Source organism: Mesoplodon bidens (assembly GCF_964165515.1).
Source record: "Mesoplodon bidens genome assembly, chromosome: 12".
In the NCBI taxonomy this organism is placed as follows: domain Eukaryota; kingdom Metazoa; phylum Chordata; class Mammalia; order Artiodactyla; family Ziphiidae; genus Mesoplodon; species Mesoplodon bidens.
The window spans coordinates 60868864-60889991 of NC_138168.1; the positions used below are offsets into that span (position 1 = coordinate 60868864).

At 35.0% G+C, this 21128-nt stretch overlaps 1 protein-coding gene across 1 annotated transcript in view; it reads left to right on the forward strand.

Annotated features, from left to right (window-relative positions):
• The window catches only part of LAMA2 (laminin subunit alpha 2), a 611700-nt gene that overhangs the window by 332280 nt on the left and 258292 nt on the right, over positions 1 to 21128 (forward strand). The window contains exons 13-14 of the mRNA XM_081251375.1: positions 12054 to 12155; positions 13549 to 13760. Of these exons, the coding sequence (XP_081107501.1) occupies positions 12054 to 12155; positions 13549 to 13760 (314 nt within the window). The remainder of the gene's footprint in view (positions 1 to 12053; positions 12156 to 13548; positions 13761 to 21128) is intronic.

Here is a 21128-nt window from a genome sequence, read left to right on the forward strand (position 1 = left end):
TGTGCAAGTATAACTGTTGGATAAATTTCCAGAAAATTGCCATATCAAAGTGTATATGCATTTGTACTTTAGATATTACCAACTCAATCCCATAGATTTTATACATACACCATCAATGCATGCAAGTGCTTGTTTCCCTAAGCCCTTCACCAATAGAGTATGTTATCAAACTTTTGGATCTTTACCAATTCAGTGAGTGAGCAATGGTATTTTAGCAAAGTTTTACTTTTTCTTCTCATTATTAATGAAGGTAATATATTTTCATGTTTAAGAAACAGCAGTATTTTCTTTTCTACATGAACACTTAGACTCAAATTAAGAAACTTATTTTAAGCTTGTTCAATTCCCAGAATAATTATAAGAGAAAATGAGACTATGTTTGAATAAATTCAATATGCCTGGTATAGAACATGAAGAATAGGTTTTACATAGTTTCTCTCATGAATTATTTTACAAAGACACTTCAATGTAAGTATTTTCATTCTCTTTTAGACATAACACTATGTATACTATAGAATTAAATTAATTTGTCCAAAGTCACACAGTAAGTGTAATGGAGAGTGAGTCAGTCCTATTCTGGAGTACAGGATCTTTGAATTATAGATACCATGCACACTGAGTGTGTGTGTGTGTGCGTGCGTGTGTGTGTGTGAGAGAGAGAGAGGGAAAGAGAGAGAAGAAGGGAGAGATACAGAGTCTTGAATTTAAAAAGGTAAACATAAATCAAGGCTGCATCTCGATATCACTAAAGTAAAAGTGTGACCTTGAACAATTTAACCTTTTGGAACCTTAATTTCCCCCTGTATATGATATGATATAATAACAATAATACTTACGAGATTTTTCAAGAGTAAATAAAATGATGCCAAAAGTGCTATTGAAATTCTAAAGTTTTATATAAATGTTTTCTTGATTATATAAGGCTCAGTAATTGAGTCCCTTAATTTTTGAGACCTACCGTAATTTTATGTTATGCATATATTGCTTAAAAATGTGACAAATGTTTGTTTTCAAACTTAAAAATACCCAGATCATACTGATTTGTTGAAATGATGTGATAATCAGATAATCTTGCTCTGGATGGTTACAAACTTTTGGAGATTGTTTTACATAATAGCAACAAGAACAGTGATAACAGCTAACCTTTATTCAACACTTGTAAAGTGTCAAGCACTATTCTAGATTATTCAATTGAATTCTCACAACAGCCCTATAAAGCATGTACTGTTGTATCATATCCATGTTTCAGATGAAGATTTGAGACAAAGAGAGATTAAGTAATTTACTCTAGTCATAAGCAATTAATAAGTGGCAGAGCTGACTATTTCTTCCCCAGAAGTCTAGCTCCAGAACATGTTCTTTTTCCCACTATGCCATTCTGTCTTTGTGTATACAAGTAGTTTTCTCTTAATAAAATGTGTTGCTCTTTCCTATAAATTCTTTATCCCCAAAATCACAGAGCAGAAAGCAGATGTATATAAAACTGATACTATCCTGGGGCTCTACAATAGAAATTGCAGAAGGTTACCCTGATATTTAGTCACCAACTATAATAAAGCTGTAAAAAGCATGGTGGAATTTCAAGTTGCCCAGTGGTTTCAGATCTAGTCCAACCTTTCAGCTGATATAGTCATTCCTCCGCCATCATCCTGGACAGATGAAGCTCTATTCATATATCTTCAGGGATACGGATACTCTACAAGGTATTTCATTCCATTTTCAACAGTTCTAGATATGAGAAGTTAATTTTTCCACATGACCAAACAATACTCCTTCTCCCCACTTCCTTATATAGGCTCAATTTCTGTGCTACAAACAGAGCACGTTTTTTTCCTATTATACATGCTAGAGCCTCAAACATTCGAGAAAACGATCATGTTTTCCCTAAGTTTTTTCTTTTTTAAAATTAAAGATTCCCATTACCTTTCTAAACCTTTTGCTCAGCTTTTAGAGCCATCAACGTCCTGGTCATTCCTCTTTGAATGAACTCTAATTTGTCAACTACTCTCTTAAACGGTGATATCAAGAATGTGCTCTTACTAGCTGTGATTGCAGTTGGATTATTGCTTCCTTTAATCTGTATGCTAGGTATCTTCTTAATACAGAGAGTACATTGTTCGCCAATGTATCAGAACGTATTGAAAATGTGCATATGACTTATAAAATATGTATTAGGGGGTGCTGGAAATTGTGCTATTATCCTAGCACATAGAAGCTGGTGAAAAGTAATGGCATATAGTTGCTTCATGTGTGTAAATGTCTAAATGACTTAAATATTGATTTTTTTCCCTTCAACTTCAGATCAAACTTCCCGGTGCTAAAACTTCCTTATTTTAAAACAAATGCATTTATAGTTTGCCAGTCAGCAGTACAGTAAGTTCCTGTGGTAAGCTCAAATCACCAAAAAGCTCAAATAGACATGTCTAGTTTGGTTTGTTTTTAGGACTGATAAAGATAATAATAGAGAGACCAATAAAGACCTACGTTAATAACAACTGCAAGTTATCTCATGGAGTAGTACAAATTTTCCAAGCTTTTTTAATGCCTTCTCCATCTATTCAATATCATATATTGAAATGATATATGGTGTTGAATTTTATTAAAATTCAGCAGATATTTATGTACTATCTACTATCTGTGAGATACTTATGCAGAGTACCAGAGGGAAACATTAAAGCATGAATAAGATCTAAATCCTGCCATCACTGTGACTCTTCCAGAAAACCTAAGATTTTAAAGTGCATTTACAATTGTGAAATAAATATTATTATGATTTGAATTTTTGTGTGAAGTGTGTATATATTTAATTTTGAAAATATATTAAAACAGTATAACTTACAATATTTTTTACTTATATACTATATGCTAGGTACCAGGGGAGGAATTTACCTTGTATTTTCTCATTTCATACTCAGAACAAAATTCTGAGGTAGGTGTAATTCAGCTCATTTTAGTGAAAATTAACTGAGACTCTGAAGGCATAAATAACTTTCCCAAGGGCCATACAGTAATTTAAAGACAGAACCAGGATCTGAAATTAGGTCCGGAAAATCTCCAGGAATGGGTTTGATCTTTGGTGTGATTTATATCTGACCCCTGTATTAATAGACATCAGATAACTAACACAGCCCTTTATCTGTTCATTCTGGAAGAAGATACTTAAATGTATTTTATTAGCCTGTTGATTCTCCTCTAGGATGTGACTTAGTTTCCATTGCACATTTGGGAATGTTTTCTTCTAAAATTCATAATCAGCTTCTACTGCTGTAATAAAGAATCACCTGCAGAGTTCACAAATGTGGAAAGAAACAAAAGAGAATAGTGGTAGATCAATTTAGCATCAAATCGGAATAGTATTCCACGATGTGTTCTGACTTCTGCTTTTGAGGGAGATAAGTTGACTGCTATTTCAAAATAAGCTCTATCTAAATAATGTAACTTAAAATTAATTGAACTTATTTAAACATACAGCAGTTCCAACCATATTTAGTGTTGCTAAAGATACAAACTGTTAGAATTGCCTATGGGCAAGAGGAAAGCTCTGTTTATTACACTGTTGTTGTTACTTTTGCAATGTGAGGGGAAAAGGCTATACAATAGCCATATACTATCCAAAGTAATGAATATACTTATAAGATAAAATACTTAAGCAGTAAGAGAAAGGTTAAGTAAAATTCTCATTCACATAGAAAATAGCAAGGCTGATAACTCTTTTTTACAGTGTTTTCTAAAATTTTCCACAAGGATTGTATATTTTGCTTTCATTCATCATTTATGTGAAAATAGTAAGTCTGTTTCTATTTAACTTACTGGAACTTGGATTAAAATGGGTCCTGTTATTTTAATCAGATCAATGTTGTATATCATGAGGATATAGTTTTCTGTTTTCTTGGCAGAGAACTTAAAGAAAAAAATTAAGCCCTAGTCAATATGAAACATATGTATATATAAAAACATAATTTATGGTTTATTTGGTTAGATCAATGTTTAATAATATACTACATGTATTTTTTGTACTAAATATTTACTCATAAATTAATCCAACCCAAAGAAAGAGTACTAATGGAAGCTTCCATCCAAACATAAAAAGTAAACAGAAGACAAACAGCTGTTGCAAAAATCCTATTTTTGAGTCTGGGCTTGATAACAAAAAACAGTTTGGAGAATTTGGCTGCTACCATTTACTCGCATCTGTTGAGACTGTACTGTTTCAACTCAATATTTGATCAGTGCATGTCACAAGGTAGCAAGTAGTTCTCTAAGTCAGAGAACTTAGAGAAAACACTAAATACTAATTGATGTATGGGATGTTGTACTTCTAAGTGCTTCGTCATCTATGTAAAGTTTAGCAGATCTATTCATAAGATGTTTATATTTTTAAGTGCCCCCAGAAGGATCTAGGCGTTTGTAGAAAATACATGAAATAGAAAAAGGTTAACCCATTCATTGTAATTTTTAAAAATTTGATCCGTCAGGCTTCTCTGGTGGCGCAGTGGTTGAGAGTCCGCCTGCCGATGCCTGCATCGGGTTCGTGCCCCGGTCCCGGAAGATCCCACATGCCGCGGAGCGGCTAGGCCCGTGAGCCATGGCCGCTGAGCCTGCGTGTCCGGAGCCTGTGCTCCACAATGGGAGAGTCCACAACAGTGAGAGGCCCGCGTACCGAGAAAAAAAAAAAATTGATCTGTCTACCTTTGGACTTCTTGTTATATGAGAACCACTAACTGTCTGGTTTTCAGTTGCAACCAGATACATTCTTACCTGATCAAACCTTTATAATTCCATTTGCTTTGAATCATAACTGAGTATAGGGAAAGTATAATTGGGCCTCACTTTGTTACGCAGGAGCCAGAAAGCTTATGCTGGAGATAGGTTGGCATTACTCAAGTGAATAAACAACTAATTTAACAAAAATTCATATGGGAATCTCATATTGACTTCTTAATTGCTCTAGATGTATCTCTCACAATTACTTTGTTTTCCCTCTGCCAACCAAAACGCTGTAATGAATATCTCTTAGCATTATTAATAAGAAACATTGTATATGAATACTAGCTAGGAGGTAGGTTGTGAGAATTTGGAAAAACATGGTGAAAGTTGGGAAGAATAAATATGTGTGAGTAGTTCCATAAGCAGTTGGAGGACTGGGCTGTAAGGAAACTGACTGATCAGGTAGTGAGTGTTACACTGAGGGAGTATCCTTGGTGGGCTGCCACAAAACTCTGTTCTTGGCCCTGACGCATTCATGATTTTAATTACTGCTTTGGATACATATGAACTTTAGATGATACAAAGTACAGAGGGATGCAAAATTATCTTATCAGGTTGGAAGTGGCCAAGTCTAAAAGGAAAAAAAAAATCAGAAGAAAGAAGAGAGGAGATGGTGGGAGTGGGGGTAGGGTTTGAAGGAGATGTGTAAAAGGAAGGAAGGAAGGCAGAAAAAGCAAGCAGCGAGGAAGAAAAGAAAGGGAGTAAGGCAGGCAGAAAGTAAAATTCCTAGAGTTTTTTCTTTGTATCTCCTTGACTGCATAAAGTAGCCTCTTGCCTTCCAAAGCCACATTTCTAGAATGTATTGTCCCCATTTGGCACCCACAACTCCTAGTTCATTTTCTGTGCATTAAAGATTATGTAACTTTAAGATCTCCCATGTAAATTCTGCCTGTTCTCTAATTCAACATCCCCTTGCATCGGTTCTATTCTAATTATCAAGTTTTGAAAGGAGAGAAACATGCACTTTATCTCAATGTTATAAATGTACAGAAGAACATAACAAAACCTGTAGTGGAATACTTTTTCCATTTTGAAAGAGAGCTTCATGAATAGACACATTAATAAACACTTAAATGGAAGGGTACCTTTTCAGAGTTTAATACTCTGGGGCTTTGGAATCTAGAAAGATGAATCGCCTGCCCACTTTGTGATACTAAATTGAAATTGACAGCTCTGTTTCACTTATCCTGCTCAATATTACAAAGCCTTTTCCTCATTTGATTTTAGTATATCCCTTCTGAAATATTTGCTCTGGTAAGAAAAGCAAATATTAGGTTTCACACCCCATTTTGTGGAGTAAGAGTGATGATGTTCTGACATCAGAGGACCAAATATTCCAGGCTTATTTTTCTGAGAAAAATTTCCTTGCAGATATATTGTCCTCCATAGATCATCCACCCTTCATCCCTCAATCCATACTTCTTAAATTGGGGCGGGGGGGAAGAGAGACTAGAACACACAAAACCTAATACTAAATGCTTTTGTAAAGCTTAGTTTTATGAATTAACTTTAGACTTTTCTACTCATGAGGAAAAACTTTCCTGCCTCATTAGATCTTTAATGCAATGTGCTGTATGCACACTACATTATTAAATGTGACATTAGGTTATATTTTGCATAGTGACTATAATGTTACTTGCAATCAAGCTGTTCCTTTCCCCTGAAGGTAGAATTAAAACAGGAATTCAAGGGAAACAGCTACTCGCATTGCTCTTTTCTTAATGGGGTGAATTTGAGGATCAGGAGAGTGAAGGACTTAGCATTGAACCATCTCCAGGAATGGATGGGTTCTGCTCCTTTGTCTTGCAGTGCCTTCGAAATTTGATATCTGAATCTCCCCGAAGAGAATTTTGCTTAATAGATAAGGGGAAAGATAAAAGGCTAGGTCTTTGGGAACTCTTATGGAATGAAATATTTTCATTAAATTCACTTTCTCTTTGTATTGAAAAGGAATATAATTTTCATCTCTGGTAGATATAGTCTAATCCATCCAGTAAATATAAGAAAGGCCCTAAAGCAAACTGGAATTGCACTTATTTCTACCTGTGGAAAAGCATATTTCTCTAGCCAATAGAATGATGACAGTTTAGTTCCTAAATAGCAGGAGAAAATGAAATGTTCTATTGGCTGTGTATGCAGTGCTCTGTAAGATTAGAGAAATCAATGTTGTCCCCAAAAAGGACTAATATGAAAACCTCAAATATAAAATTAGTAGAGTCTACAGAGTCCAAGATTGTGGAAAGTTAGTTATGCACAGTACATATAACTTACCAATGTCACATGATGTATGGTTAGAATTCTTTAATGTTATTGGATGAGTTGGTTTATACAGCACTCTACCTGTTCTTCTGTTTTTTAGCTCTTTTACTAGTTGTGGTTGCCACTGACTTCTCAGTAGACTTTAAGAATATCACTGAAAGAACTTTTTTCCCTCAGTCTTCTGTCCAGCGGGACATCAACCAGGCAAAGAAAGAAAAGCAGCATTTGAATGGTCAGAGAGCTGTAGGAATGAGAATTTCAGCAGGAAAATTACTTTAAGCACATATAAGTAGCAGAATGGATAGATACAGAGGCTAGATTGGGAGTTCTGAAACTTTTTCAATTTGTGGTATTCTTAGTGTCTCCATATTTTTCTCACAATGCCTTCTAGATCAACTGAAATATGCTGCAGTAGTTAGGGCTAAACAACTTAACAAATATTTGAATTTAGCAGTCATTAAAAAATAATGCACATAAATTTAGACAATATAATAATTTCTTTTCTTCATAAATTACCACAATTACTTACTAATGGGATCTTTCTTGCTGAGTAATATTCAAGTTCTGAAAACTGAGAATCAGATCAGACATTGCTGCCTTTATTTTCTGTTTCACATTGATTTTTGTACAATGCTTGTTTTTGTTTTTGTTTATCACAGCATCCACTGAAAACTTTGCTTAACAAAGATATAACATGGCCGAAAATGCAAGTAAACAAAAACATAGCTCAAAATTTTGAGAACATCCTCTAGAGGAATATAGCATTATCTGTTAAAATTGTGAACTACGTAGAGCTAGTTGTTTGTGTGGTGTCCAACCATTATATAGTATTGCTGTATTTCCTTCAAACATTTACAACATCCCACAGTGCCTTTGTGAGTTTACTGAAGTGCCCTGGGACATCTCTGCACAGATTTTGTGAACAGAGGGCTAGATAGATCCTACAGAGTACTGAAACTGCATAGAAACTTGAATGATATCATAGATCCCAGAGCCACTAGAGGTTCTTCATTAGGCAAGTGCAACAACAGAAGTAATTGTTGATAACACTTTCCCCAAAAAAGAACACTGAAGTCAGGGAATTGAATTCAAATGCTTGATGAGGACCTAGTGAGTGGGATGTAGCAATGGGAACAGAAAGTTAGACAAGAAGCATTTCAAGGAATAGGATTGAGGCACTAATCTGATACAGAAAATAAAGTGAAAACAATATTATGTGGTACCTATGGTTTCCAAATTACAGTAGAGAAACAAAGCAATTGGCTTGACCCATGCTTCATGGAAGTTAAGAAAATAGTTGTTTCCTGGGAAGACCCAGATAATAAGATTAACTTTGGGTATGCTGAGTGTGTGATACATTACTGAACAATCATTCAGTACAGAACTGTTACAGGCTGAATTGTTCCCCAAAATTGTATGTTGAAGTCCTAACTCCCAGAACCTAAAAATGTGACTGTATTTGGAGAAAGGATCTTTTATTCCAATTAATTAATTAAGTTAAAATGGGGTTCTTAGTGTGGTCCCTAATCCACTATGACTGGTGTGCTTATAAGAAGAGGAAATTAGGACAGAGACAAACACAGAAGGAAGACCATGGAAGAACACAGGAAAAAGATGACCATCTATAATACAAGCCAAGGTGAGAGGCCTAAGAAAAACCAACCCTGCTGACATCTTGATCTCAGATTTCTGTTGTTTATCGAGTCACTGGTCCTTTGTTATGACACCAGGAGCAAATTAATACAGAGACATGGGACAGGATAGAAGATATGGATTGAGAAACCAGGTATGAACATAGTTCAATCCATGAGAGAGGAATAGAAAGTCAATAAGAAAGGATAACCAAAAGAGAGTAAGTCTTGGAGACATCCATACACTGAGTATGGAATAAAAGAAAACTGTATCTATCACAGAGACAGAGGTATGACCTCTGTCGTACTCCAGGGGAAGAAGTATCAGAAAAGTCTAAAGTATTAGAAGACCAAGGAGTCAAGAATCTTAAGAATTATCACATGACACATAGAACTAGACAAAAGCCCATTAGTGGTTGCTAGATAAAGCTGATAAATGACCTTTCAAGAAGCACTTGTAGTGAAGTACTAAGGGTGGAAAGCAGGCTGCAGCTTGATAAAATAAATAAAGGGTGGATGGGTAGAAATAAAGAAAATGAGTGTAATACCACATATCTTAGAGTTTGACAGCAAAACTAACAAATAACCAGAGATAACAGCTAGAGGAGACAACAAAGTTAATTGATGACTTGCAGCCCTGTGCACATTTGATTTGATAGAGAGAGTGAAGATTGGGATACTGAAGGAATTATAGGAGAGTGGAGAAGCAAGCATGTGGCGGAGCCAAGTAAAAATGGCATTTGGAATATGGAGCAGTACATTGATGGAGAAAAGACAGAATTCCTCATCCAAGCCATATATGAAAGGACAACTTATATTCTGAGTATTCGCAAAGCTTTTTCCCCCAAAAAACAATATTCCTCAGAAAACAAGGTGTTATCTTACAATTGAATCATTACAAAGACCCTACAATGGTATGTACTCTTTGGGGAAGACACATTAGCTGGAAACACCACCAGGAAGTGCTTGGTCTTATTGCTTTTGAAGAGATTACTTTATGGAGTTGAAGGAAAAATAGAGGCAAAGGAGTTTAACAGAGAATAAATAATTATTTCTAGGAGATACAATCTCTAAATTGAAGGATGATATCTTAAACAGTCTTTTAAAAAATTACCTAAGTACTTGACTAAGTAGTTATATAGAGGTGATCATAAATATATACCTTAGGGTGAATGAAGTAGACAGTGATTTTAATATTATAGAAATGAACACTTGTGGTTTGGGGAAAAAACACCTGGTAACAGTATCATGCATCTATTTAAAATTTCCTATTTTTCACAACTTAGGTGGACGCAAAATAGATACTCATGAAAATTGTTAGGTGATTCAAAAACTGGTTCTAATGTTGCCAAAGCATGGGTATCAAATATGCGTGAAAGAGTTTGGAAAAAAAGTTGTTTTATGAAATGTGAAACCAATTTTTCATTCTTATTATTACTACTATTATTATAAGCCCTCAGGAAAATAGGTTGAATTAATTATATTCCTTAGTTCATGTTTTATATTATCATTGACCCACAGAAGGCCCCTCTCTTTTTCTATGTAGTTATTTGTTCTTTTTCCCTCGTTTCCACCCTCATTACTCTCCCATATTATATTATCTCATATACTATATGACTTGATTATAAGCAGGTATGGAAAATACATTGACAAGTCAAATATTGTAACAGGTCAAACATTTTTGTATTTCATCTTAAGTCTTAACATTTAGGATACTCAAATTACAGACACTTTGGCTCTTTTTATTGGCAAAGTGGGAATTACCTTTAATTCTAAGTTTCTCCAATTGATTTAAGAAATTAAGAATTAATTTACATTCATCTTTTTTTTAGAGAAACATATCCCAGAAGAATAATAACATGTAATCCAAATTTTAAATAATCAAAATACATTTGGAATCTCAAAAGTTTGCTACATTAGAGATCTATGTCCCAATGTCCTTCCCAAACTCAATCCCTACCTCCTACTAAATATTTTTATTAATTTAGGAAATTCTGAATAGTTAAGTCCTCTTTGAAATATATGAAACATTCTTTCTGCTGCCTTTCTAGGCTCCTGTCATTGAGAAAATGTCTGGCTGATTTTGAACAAGCATGCTATGTGAAATTTTGGAAGCTTATCTTAATAGAACCAAAAACCTTTTACATAGATTCACCCATCATTACTCACAATAATGCCAAAGGCTATAGTCTAGAGAGAAATTTATTATTTTATATATGAAAAGACATTAGAATAGGGCTATTTCTCAGTGGAACAGGGGAATAAAAGTTTTCTGAATTTTAGTTCCTTATAGAGCTCCCTGTAATGAGCTCTTAGAAGACATTAGGAGCTGCAATTTAAAAACCCTGTTTAATCAGCCATGGCGAGCTATGTTCCATTCTCTATGGAACAACTCTGAGAGGAATCCGGGTTCCTCCTCTTCAATCCAGAGCATCATCGGGAATTGCTTTGTGGTCAGGGTCTGCTGTGAGAAGCCACAGAGAGCCTAGGGCTGCGAAGCTGCGTCTGTTTGTCAGCATGGAGGAAACTGCAGAATACAAATCATCAGCTTTGTTTTATGAGTGTCTATTTACAATGCTGGGGTGGAATTTTTTAAAAAGCACTGCAGCATTTGCATCGAGTCTGTCACTCAAGCTCCAGTGTTGGTTCCTATCCTGTAAATGATCTTGCTTTCCTATTTTTTTTATCCTTTCTGCAAGGTTACTGTCAATGTCAGAGGATGTAAACCTCAAGCATACATTGTATGGGGCTCGGTATGCATGTTGGAAGGAAAGAAGTTTGTTTAATGAAAAGGGATAACAGCATTCATTCAAACTAAGCATATTGGATTGCACAGGGGAAAGTGTATCTTCTTTGGGAGTTTTGATTGGATTTTATCATGATATAAAATTTGCTGCTACACTTCTTTTTCTTTGACCAACAACATTTCCCAGCTTAGCTTATAGTCTAGGTAAAGTGCCTGTGAAATGGAGTGATGTCTTTGCTGAAAGCATTCAGACCCACAGAAAGTGAGTGACCCTCAGGGATGGGTAGAAATCTCCCAATTTTAACAAAGATCCTTCTCTGGGAATTTTAAAGCTCAAGCTACACACTAGGAGAAGGACAGGAGGGGCTGTGTTTGGTTCCCTGGAACTTAACCTATTTCAGCAAGCCTGCAATACCAGGGAAAATAATACATGAATTTATATTTGTGTCAGGCTTGCTGTTGATGGGTAAGGTTCGTATAAAGGTTACTCCTAAAGAAATGTCTATCATTCTCACTCTGCATGCTCATGATTTCTGCTTCTTCCAAATCCTGCCCTCTAGAACAATATAATAATTTTAAAATAATAAGTAAAACATGATTTAATGACCCATCTCCAGTCCTGTAATGATTACGCATCTCCTCTCTTGTAGCTCACAGCAGTTGGAGGACAATTGACATTTACTATATCATACGACCTCGAAGAAGAGGAGGAAGATACAGAACATGTACTCCAGCTTATGGTTATCGTAGAGGTAGAGTATGGAAAGTGTCATTTATATTTAACTGCTTTACACTCTTATGTTATTGGAGGTTATTCCTTACTTGGCTAGTTTAACATTAATTTACATACTACTAGAGAAAAATATCATATTTTGGGAGTTTTTTATGCCAGTCTTATGTTTCACTCCGAGACATAGCTAAAAGACTGAGCATAGGCATTGGGTTCCAATGGTACATGGGAGTTGTAGAGCAGATTTGGAATTTAAATTTAAAACTTAATGACTATTTTCCCAAGAATATAAGGATACTGAAAGTATTTAGGCAAATGGCAGATTTACATAGTTGTATTTTATCCATCTCTCCTTGCTTCCAAGTAGATTTTATTGTTTATTTCTTTGTTTATATTAGGTACAAGTAAATGGAAAAGGAAACATTTATTTAGGTGCAGTTAAATCGAATTCAAAACTCCTAATTTAGATAAGAAAAATATAGGAGAAACTGCTTTCGGGATTTGGAGGGCCATAGGGAGTTCCCAAATGCTAGAAGGCTAAAGTTATCACAAAGGCTGTCTTCCATCCTTTCTCATACTCTTCCTTTCACATAATACATGCCCTCCTCCCCTCAAGTCACACAAAAGCACACATTTCATGCATATTTATGAGTCCAAATGGATCTATGTTGATTTAGCATGAGGCTTTGTTGTTTTTCGTCTTGAAACTTTCATGCATGAGAATCAATAAAAAAAATTCTTTCCCCAAAATGAATGTTCCCAGTATTAGATGAAGTGATCTGGGTGATATATATCATTACATATGTATGTGTATGAAACTAGAAGTATGTCATAGAATTCCTTTGAGATAAAAGGGATTCTCTAAATGTAAAATGTTGAGAAGTTACATATTATTAATACGAATGAACTAAGATAAAATGTTAACTCAAATGGTAATGATGCCATTATCCTATTGTGAACATTAAACTGCAGGCTTTTTTCTTGTTTGTTTTGGGTTTTTTTTCCCCCAGATAGAAGAGTCCTTTAAAACAATAGCTTCATACACTGTTCTAAGTTTTCTTCCCTATTTTCCTATACAACCCACGTTCACCATAAAACACTATATTTGAAATACTCAGTTTTTGTACACTTCTGTAAAACTGAGACATTTGTAATCACATATATCCATGAGTTGCCAGGTATTTATTATTTTATTTAATGGGGGAAGCAAAGTCATGCATAACCAGGAAGCGTATAATTTGTGATGCATCTGGTTAAGGCTAATATTTAAATTGTTTTCTCTGCCTTTTATACATACTAGAAATATGCTGACTGACAGGGGAAGCTAACCTGAAATTAAAAACCTACTGAGGATAATCCACAGAGAATCCCTTTTTTCCCAGTTTTACCCTTTTATACTTTCTTTTTCTCTTTAGGGAAATGACTTGAGAATCAGTACAGCCCAAGATGAGGTGTATCTGCAACCATCTGAAGAATATATTAATGTGTTGTCACTTAAAGAAGATTTATTTACCATACATGGCACAAATTTCCCAGTCAGTAGGAAAGAGTTTATGACCGTGTTTGCGAATTTAAAGAGAGTCCTTATACAAATCACATACAGCCTTGGGATGGATGCCATCTTCAGGTAAACTCAAGAACTGCATCTCCCAGTGTTCACACATTTACCTTGGGGCAAACACGCATGTGCTGAGTGACTGAAGATCCCTAATGTTTGCTGTCTTCAAATAGTAGATAAGAATGGAGCACTGGTTTTCTGAAAAGTGTTTCTATTAAGCTTTAATATTTTGCATACCCAAGATGAATTTGTCTTAGTCCTTTTTTAGTATTGATGATTCTTTCTCAATTCTGCCAGAGCATGCAATAAGAATGCTTCCCATACCGAGAAATGCTATACTGGAAAAGAGTCTCCTTTATGATGACTCAGATAGTGGAAAACTAAAGTGATACAATTCCAGGATACCCGTATTCAGAAAGTGGTTTGTAAAATATTTTCTTCCATTAATTAATTCAGTCGTCTCTGACTTAGTAGTATATAGTTTATGATGAGAAATATAAGCATCTTCATTTAAGTAACTACAAGTTTTTTTTAAAAAATACTGTAATGGCTGCATGATATAAAGGAAAGTATGAGCTTCGGAGGTAACCTGACTAGGAATTAAATTAGCTCTATTGCTTATTATATGTGTGACCTTTGGCAAGTGGTTGGTTCTTGTGAAAACTTGATTTCTTCAAATGTGAAGTGGAGAAAATAGTGCCTACCTTTCAGGGTCGTTGTGAAAATTATATGTGATAATTATGTAAAGGGCTCTTTACCTAGAACGCTTTCAAAGGATTATTCCTTTCTGTTCTCCATTTTTTTCCTTAAAGAGAGAGCTCCCTGACTTGAGCCAAACATCCATAAGGGGCTGACTGTAGGCTGCTGTGCTTTCCATTTTTAAAACAATGATGGGGCTTCCCTGGTGGCACAGTGGTTGAGAGTCCGCCTGCCGGTGCAGGGGACACGGGCTCGTGCCCCGGTCCGGGAAGATCCCACATGCCACAGAGGGGCTAGGCCCGTGAGCCATGGCCACTGAGCCTGCGCGTCCAGAGCCTGTGCTCCGCAACGGGAGAGGACACAGCAGTGAGAGGCCCGTGCACTGCAAAAAAACAAACAAACAAACAAAACAATGATGTATTTTTCTGACAAAATTTTGACTTTGTGTCTAAATGAGCTCTTTTCCATTCTCCTTTTCTACTCTAATAGTAAATAACACAAGCTCTCCTGGCAATTTTGTCCTAAATCAGGTTAATTAGATGAACAAATGTGACCCCAAACCGACAACTTGGCCTACCCATAATCAAAGCAATGTCTCCAATACTGATTTATCTGCAAAACGGTTTTTTTTAATTACTGATGCTCCCCTACCTCCTTCATTTGCTTGCATGGCCTAGTTTGTCTTTCATTTGTAGTACTTTAACTAAGTGTAATCATCATTACCATCTCCCAAAGGAGAGTATCGCAGATTCATAAACAGAACCACTGCCAAACAATGTACCTCTTCTACAGAGTCAGTTCTGCTAGAAGCTGGGTTAAAATGCCATGAAGATGAGAAGCAGCACTTAGGAATTAATTATGTTTTTTCACATTTAGTAAATAGAGATTGCCAAGATGTTTAACAAGTACAACGAGATGAGTCCTCTGGATTTCAAAATAAATGACAAGCAAATTGACAAAAAGTGGCTGGGGGACTTATTTATTTTTGCCAGCATTGTTTCTCAGACAAGTTAATCCAAAGACATGAATCCCCCTGATTCATGTCAGATAATTTTAGTGTCTACCCATCTTAAAATCACTAGTTTCTTTTGAACCTGCTGAGGTTTTCCCATACACGAACAACGTGTTCACAGAGTGTGTGTATGGGATCTGACACAGGAACTAATCCAAGTAGGTGATGCTTTCTGCAGCCTACATTTTGTAAGGCACTGTGGTTCAAGAAGTGAAAGCCATATCATATTTGAAACTCCTACCCACTTCAGGTGAGCCGAAAGTCAGCATGAATCCCGAGTCAGTACGCTTGTTATGTTTTATTTATCTCTGATCTACTAGTAGATAGAGTCATATTTGTAAAACATCATTTGAATTGATTTCAACTTGTCTTGCACAGTAGGCTTCCAACTTGGTACACAGCTTGTGTGCAAGCACAAGTAAATTGAAGCTATCTCAACAGAAATTCATGTTTAGAATTACTTAAGGAAGATGTATTTCCAGGGTAGTTCTCTCAGCAAATGGGCTTATGTTCCTTCCATTATGGAGGAACTGGAATTGAATAGTGGAGGGAGAAGTGGGTTGCAGGTCAGGATTTTGACTTCTGTTTTCAACTTAGCTATTTAATAGTTGTAAACATAAGTGTCATTTTGACCTCTTTGGATTCAGTCACCTCGTCTGTAAAATAAGGATGAGGACAATTGCTTGCCAACGTCAGAAAGTCACTATGAGAATGGAATTAGAGGGCTGCAAAAGCATTTTACTAATGGCAAATCAGCACACAAATCCGAAGCATTTCTATCTGACCTGCATCATTCCAGGGAATACCATTTTTTCCAAGTGCCGTTAAGACTTGGAGATATCTAGAATAAGCATGGACTGATATTTTTAAAATTGAGACCATTTTTGCTGTCATTCTTTTTGACAATGCTGAGAGGCCCATACGATAAAATTAATTGATTTCCTTCTCATTGTCCTCATTGATAAGATGAAGATAAAAATGGAAAATTTTTCATTCTTCCTTTAGGAATGTAAGAGAAACCAACTTAACCTAACTGTGTATCTTTCTCCTTTAAATTCACCAAACCTTATTTTTAGTAGCATCCTTGATATTTAACTTGATATTTTTTCTTATACCCTATAGTAGACATTAGTACAGTTCATCAAATTTTTAATCTCCTCCTTTTGGAATACTGCATTTTCTTTGAGGGTAGATGTGGTCATAGGACTTGGTTTTGCCAATGAAATGTGAGCTGAAATGATGTATTATTCCTCTGCTCCTCCCCCCAAGCCCTGGAAAAGCATTGAATTGCCTGTTTGAGACTCTGTGGAGCTTGCTTAGCTACCAGAAGATCAAAACAGCCTGAAATATTGACAGCACACATAGGTCAGCTACCCGGAATAGTTACCCAGGCCTGTAGAGGATTTCACATGAGTAAACTTTTGTTTTCTGTTAAGCCACTGAGAATTTGGAGTTGTCTGTTACCACAGCATAACTAAGCCCATCATGACTTTATTATGATGCAACCCATGTGTCTTTATTGCTTGAAAAGAAATACGAAGTTTCTCCAAGGCAAGATGTTTTCACATGACTTTTAATAGTAAATTTTTTGGTATGGGTATCAAAAATATTACACAGAATTTATGTAATAAATAATCTAGAAAAATCCTTATAAACAAAGGAGTGTTTTGAGGCTTGTAGAAATAGTGTTGATAGTATACTTCTACCTTTTGAAATTAATGATACAGGTAATCGCATATTGAAGAAATTATTATGACAAGGGCTCTGAGGCTCTTAAAAAGATTTATGTAACTTGCTCTTGGGAAGAGGTTCAGCCAGGGTTTATGCCATGTGTTTTCTCCCCATTATCTTTGACTACCTCCCAAATCTATTCTGTAACATTGGATTCATTCAGTCTGCCAGCATTTACTGAGTGCCTTCCCTGTGTATTTGAGTCGCAGCTCTCTCTTCTGTAAATTGGCAAAAAGAATACCTAACTTTCAAGATTGAATGCTAAGGTGAGAAAATGATGTATCCAAAACATCTGACCTGCTATCTAGTATATGTTGGGAGGCAATGTCGAGTAACAGGCTAACCACTGGGTTTGGGTTTGAGTCTGTGCTGCACCATTTGCTAATGGTATCATAGTGACAAGGCACTTTACTTCTCTGAGCTTCAGGTTCTGGCTTTTTAAATGTGGACAAAAACATGATTACCACATTAGTTTCATTGATATTTAAAGGAGCTATGTCTCAAGTTCCCATGATAGTGCACAGAAGACACTCAGTACACAGTAATTATTATGTGATAGTTCTAGGCTAAGGAAAGAGGATACAAAGATGGATAAAGGATCATTGAATTCAAAGAAGGCATGGTCAAGTATGAAAGGCAGACATGTAGAAACGTTTATGGTAGTATAATAAAGAGTGCAATGGAAGTGTGCATAGAGCATCCTGGTGGACCTAGGGAGGAAGAGATGAATTCTTATATTAGCATTTAATATATTTTTGATGAATGGCTGCAACAATAGCAGATTCTGTCAGTTATTTTCCTTACTTGGTTTGGGATTGAAGATGTTTGGAGAAAATGTCTAGCTTGTTCCCAGATGGCCCACTCGGACATTGAATGACCTAGTGAATGATTCTGTTGCCTTTTTAGGAATGAAGTAAAAACGATCAGGCTTCACTAATTGAGTAGTACTTTGTGGAACTTCCACAGGACAGAGGCTAAAGGAAGTTCTAAGTCATCATCTTATGTTTTGTCAAAAATGAAATAGAACAAAGCACCTGAACAGTGATAAAATCTTTATCTGTAGTGACCAACCTGAAGTAACATTTGTTTAAGTAGAATTAAATAGATATCTTCTATACAAAAAAGATGAATTAAAAATAATTATTTAAAAGAGTTTTAACATCAAGTGTCCTGTTGTTTAAAGGATAGTTTGGGTTTTTTTCTTTTTTGTGTGTGAAGCATGACATAGCTAACTCTGGTGGAAAATATAGGAAAACAAAAATATTAAGAACAATCTTTAAGACAGTTCCAGGACAGTGTTTCTTATATGATTCCAATATTTTCAATACTAGCTTATATAATTATATCTTTTCTCTTCATCCATCATCTTATCTGTATTCCCACTCATAATAATAAAGAGAAATAGCCAGCTAAAACATTTGATTTAGTTGACAAATCTTTGACAGTTCATGCATCTCCAAACTTTAGTACTTTATTACTATCAGCATTATGTATTTAAATGAATTCAGCCTGTATCAAGAAAATAAAATGACCATATTGAAGGGAGAAAAAGAATAAACTGCAGCCTTCTTCATGAGTAACACTAAAAACTGTTAAACACATTAAAATCCCGTTTAACAAATAGCAGAACCTAATGCACATTGGGACTGCTCAGTGAATACTAATGTGGAATATTGCTGGGAAAGATGTTTGAGTGATGAAATTTCTCATAGCTCAAAATGGTTACATAGATTAAGAAGAGGAACATCTGTTGTTTCAAAAGACAAATGAAGGTTGGCAGTTCATTGAAAATATTTTTGTTTTTGTTTTGTTCTATTTTAAATTGTTTCTTAAAGCAGTCAATTACTCATTTTTCTATTTTAAAACATTCCAGTAATCTTTCTTTATGTTTTGCTCATTAATTTTATACTGAAAATCCTGGGATTATATCTATATATAGTTAACCAGGCTGCTGTTTAGTAAGTGTGATAGTCTTTGTATGATAATCGGCTAGTATAGTAATCATGAAATCATCTAATTCTGAAATTAAAGTGATCAGAAATACAAGTTTGTCATGTGACAGTCCATTAATTGCAGGCAATTAGATGTCACAATAAATTCAGATGAGTTCTGGCCTCTGGCCTGAAGTCCTAATGCTAGCAGTTTTCAATTTATTTTCTTTGTTAGATAAAACAAGTAAGTTTTCTTCTACTTATCTGATTTTATTCATCTGAAATGTGGATCCTGGCTTCAGTGTATCATTTGTTATGGAGTATGTTACAACACATTGTTTGTAATATAACTACATTCCATTCATCTATCCATTTATTCATTCATTTATGTATGTATTTGGTCTTGTATCCATCCATTTATCCATCTATCTATTCATCTACCCACTATCTGTCTATCCTTCTATCCATCCAGAGATTCATCCATCCAACAAAAATGTGTTGAGCATGTATTGATGTGATCAGGCTAGGTAGAGAGATGACACAACAGGGTCTCTGTTCTTAAGGAGTACTCATAAACTCATGTTAGCATAAACAAGTACTATCCTTATTTTAGTAACTCTCCAAAACCTTATGTTGTGTTAAAAATTGCCAGATCTAGGGATTTCACTCCTACTTATATACCCCAAAGAATTAAAAGCAGGCACTCAAAAATAGTTGTATACAAATGTTTATAGCAATATATTTACAATAGTCTAAAAGTAGAAATAGCCAACCATCCATGAACAGATGAATGGAATAAGAAAGTGTGGTATATTCATGCAATAGAATATTACTCATCCATAAAAATGAATGAAATACTGATATGTGTTATAACATGGATGAACCTTGAAAACATTATGCTAACAGAGAGAAGCCAGACCCAAAAGGTCATGTATTATATATGTCCATTTGTATGAAATATCCAGAATAGGTAAATCCATGGAAACAGAAGCAGATCTCAGTTGCCAGAGGTTGGGAATCACCAAACAATAAAAATCTACCACCACTCTTAAGAAAGCAACTAAAAATGCATATCCTAGCAAGAATCAGTTACATCTTTTTTATGGTTAAATAATGGCATATTATGTGTTATGGAGATCTATCAGTCATTTTAAAAAACAATAATTATCATTATGAATCAATAGCAGTCATTTAATTTTGTGCTCTTAGAGCTTATTTAAAATTTATTTTAATACATTAAAATGACAAAAATCTAGTTTTGGGGATGGAAATAGTATTTCTTGTGCTACTCATCTAGTCATTTTGATCCTGTTGCAGCAGTCAATATATGGTAATAAAATTCCTAGCATTTTATAACCACATATATGAGTTATGTACTATATCAAGAACTTTACATTCATTATTTCATTTAATCCTTTAATCAAGCTCATCATGTATGGACTCTTGTTTTATCTCCATTACATAGATGATGATATTGAGGCTGAGAGATGTTAAGTAATTTTTCCTAGGCTACGGGACTGGTAGATGTCAGAGACAGGATATGAATCTTGATCTGTCTGACTTCTGAGTTTGTGTTCTTAACAATGAAGATTTTACATTTTGTTTTTCTTAATAGGAAAAAGCCAATAAGACACTAATGAGATTTATTTAAATTGTGAATGTATATTCGTTGCATATTTGGAAAGAAATACATACAAACACTATACATATATACCACTTATGTAACAGCATTTTTCAACTTGGCCAAACCAGCTTTTCCTAGGAATAATGAATGATACCAAAGCTCTGTGCTAAAGTCACCAGATTGTACAGAAGTACCAAAAAAATGAAGCCCAGAAGTACAGAAAACAGTGAATTTAATTTAGGCCCCAAACAATTTAGGAAAATAGTTCTAACTAATTCAACTGAGCATTTGAAAAAGTTTCACTTTTACCTACCAATATGAAGATCTATCTCTGAGAAAAAGCAACTAAAATAATTTCCATCTTTCTTTTCTTTCTTTTTCTTTTTTTTGCTTCCATTTTTTCTTTAAATTTAAACTGTTGGACTGAATATTAATATTAT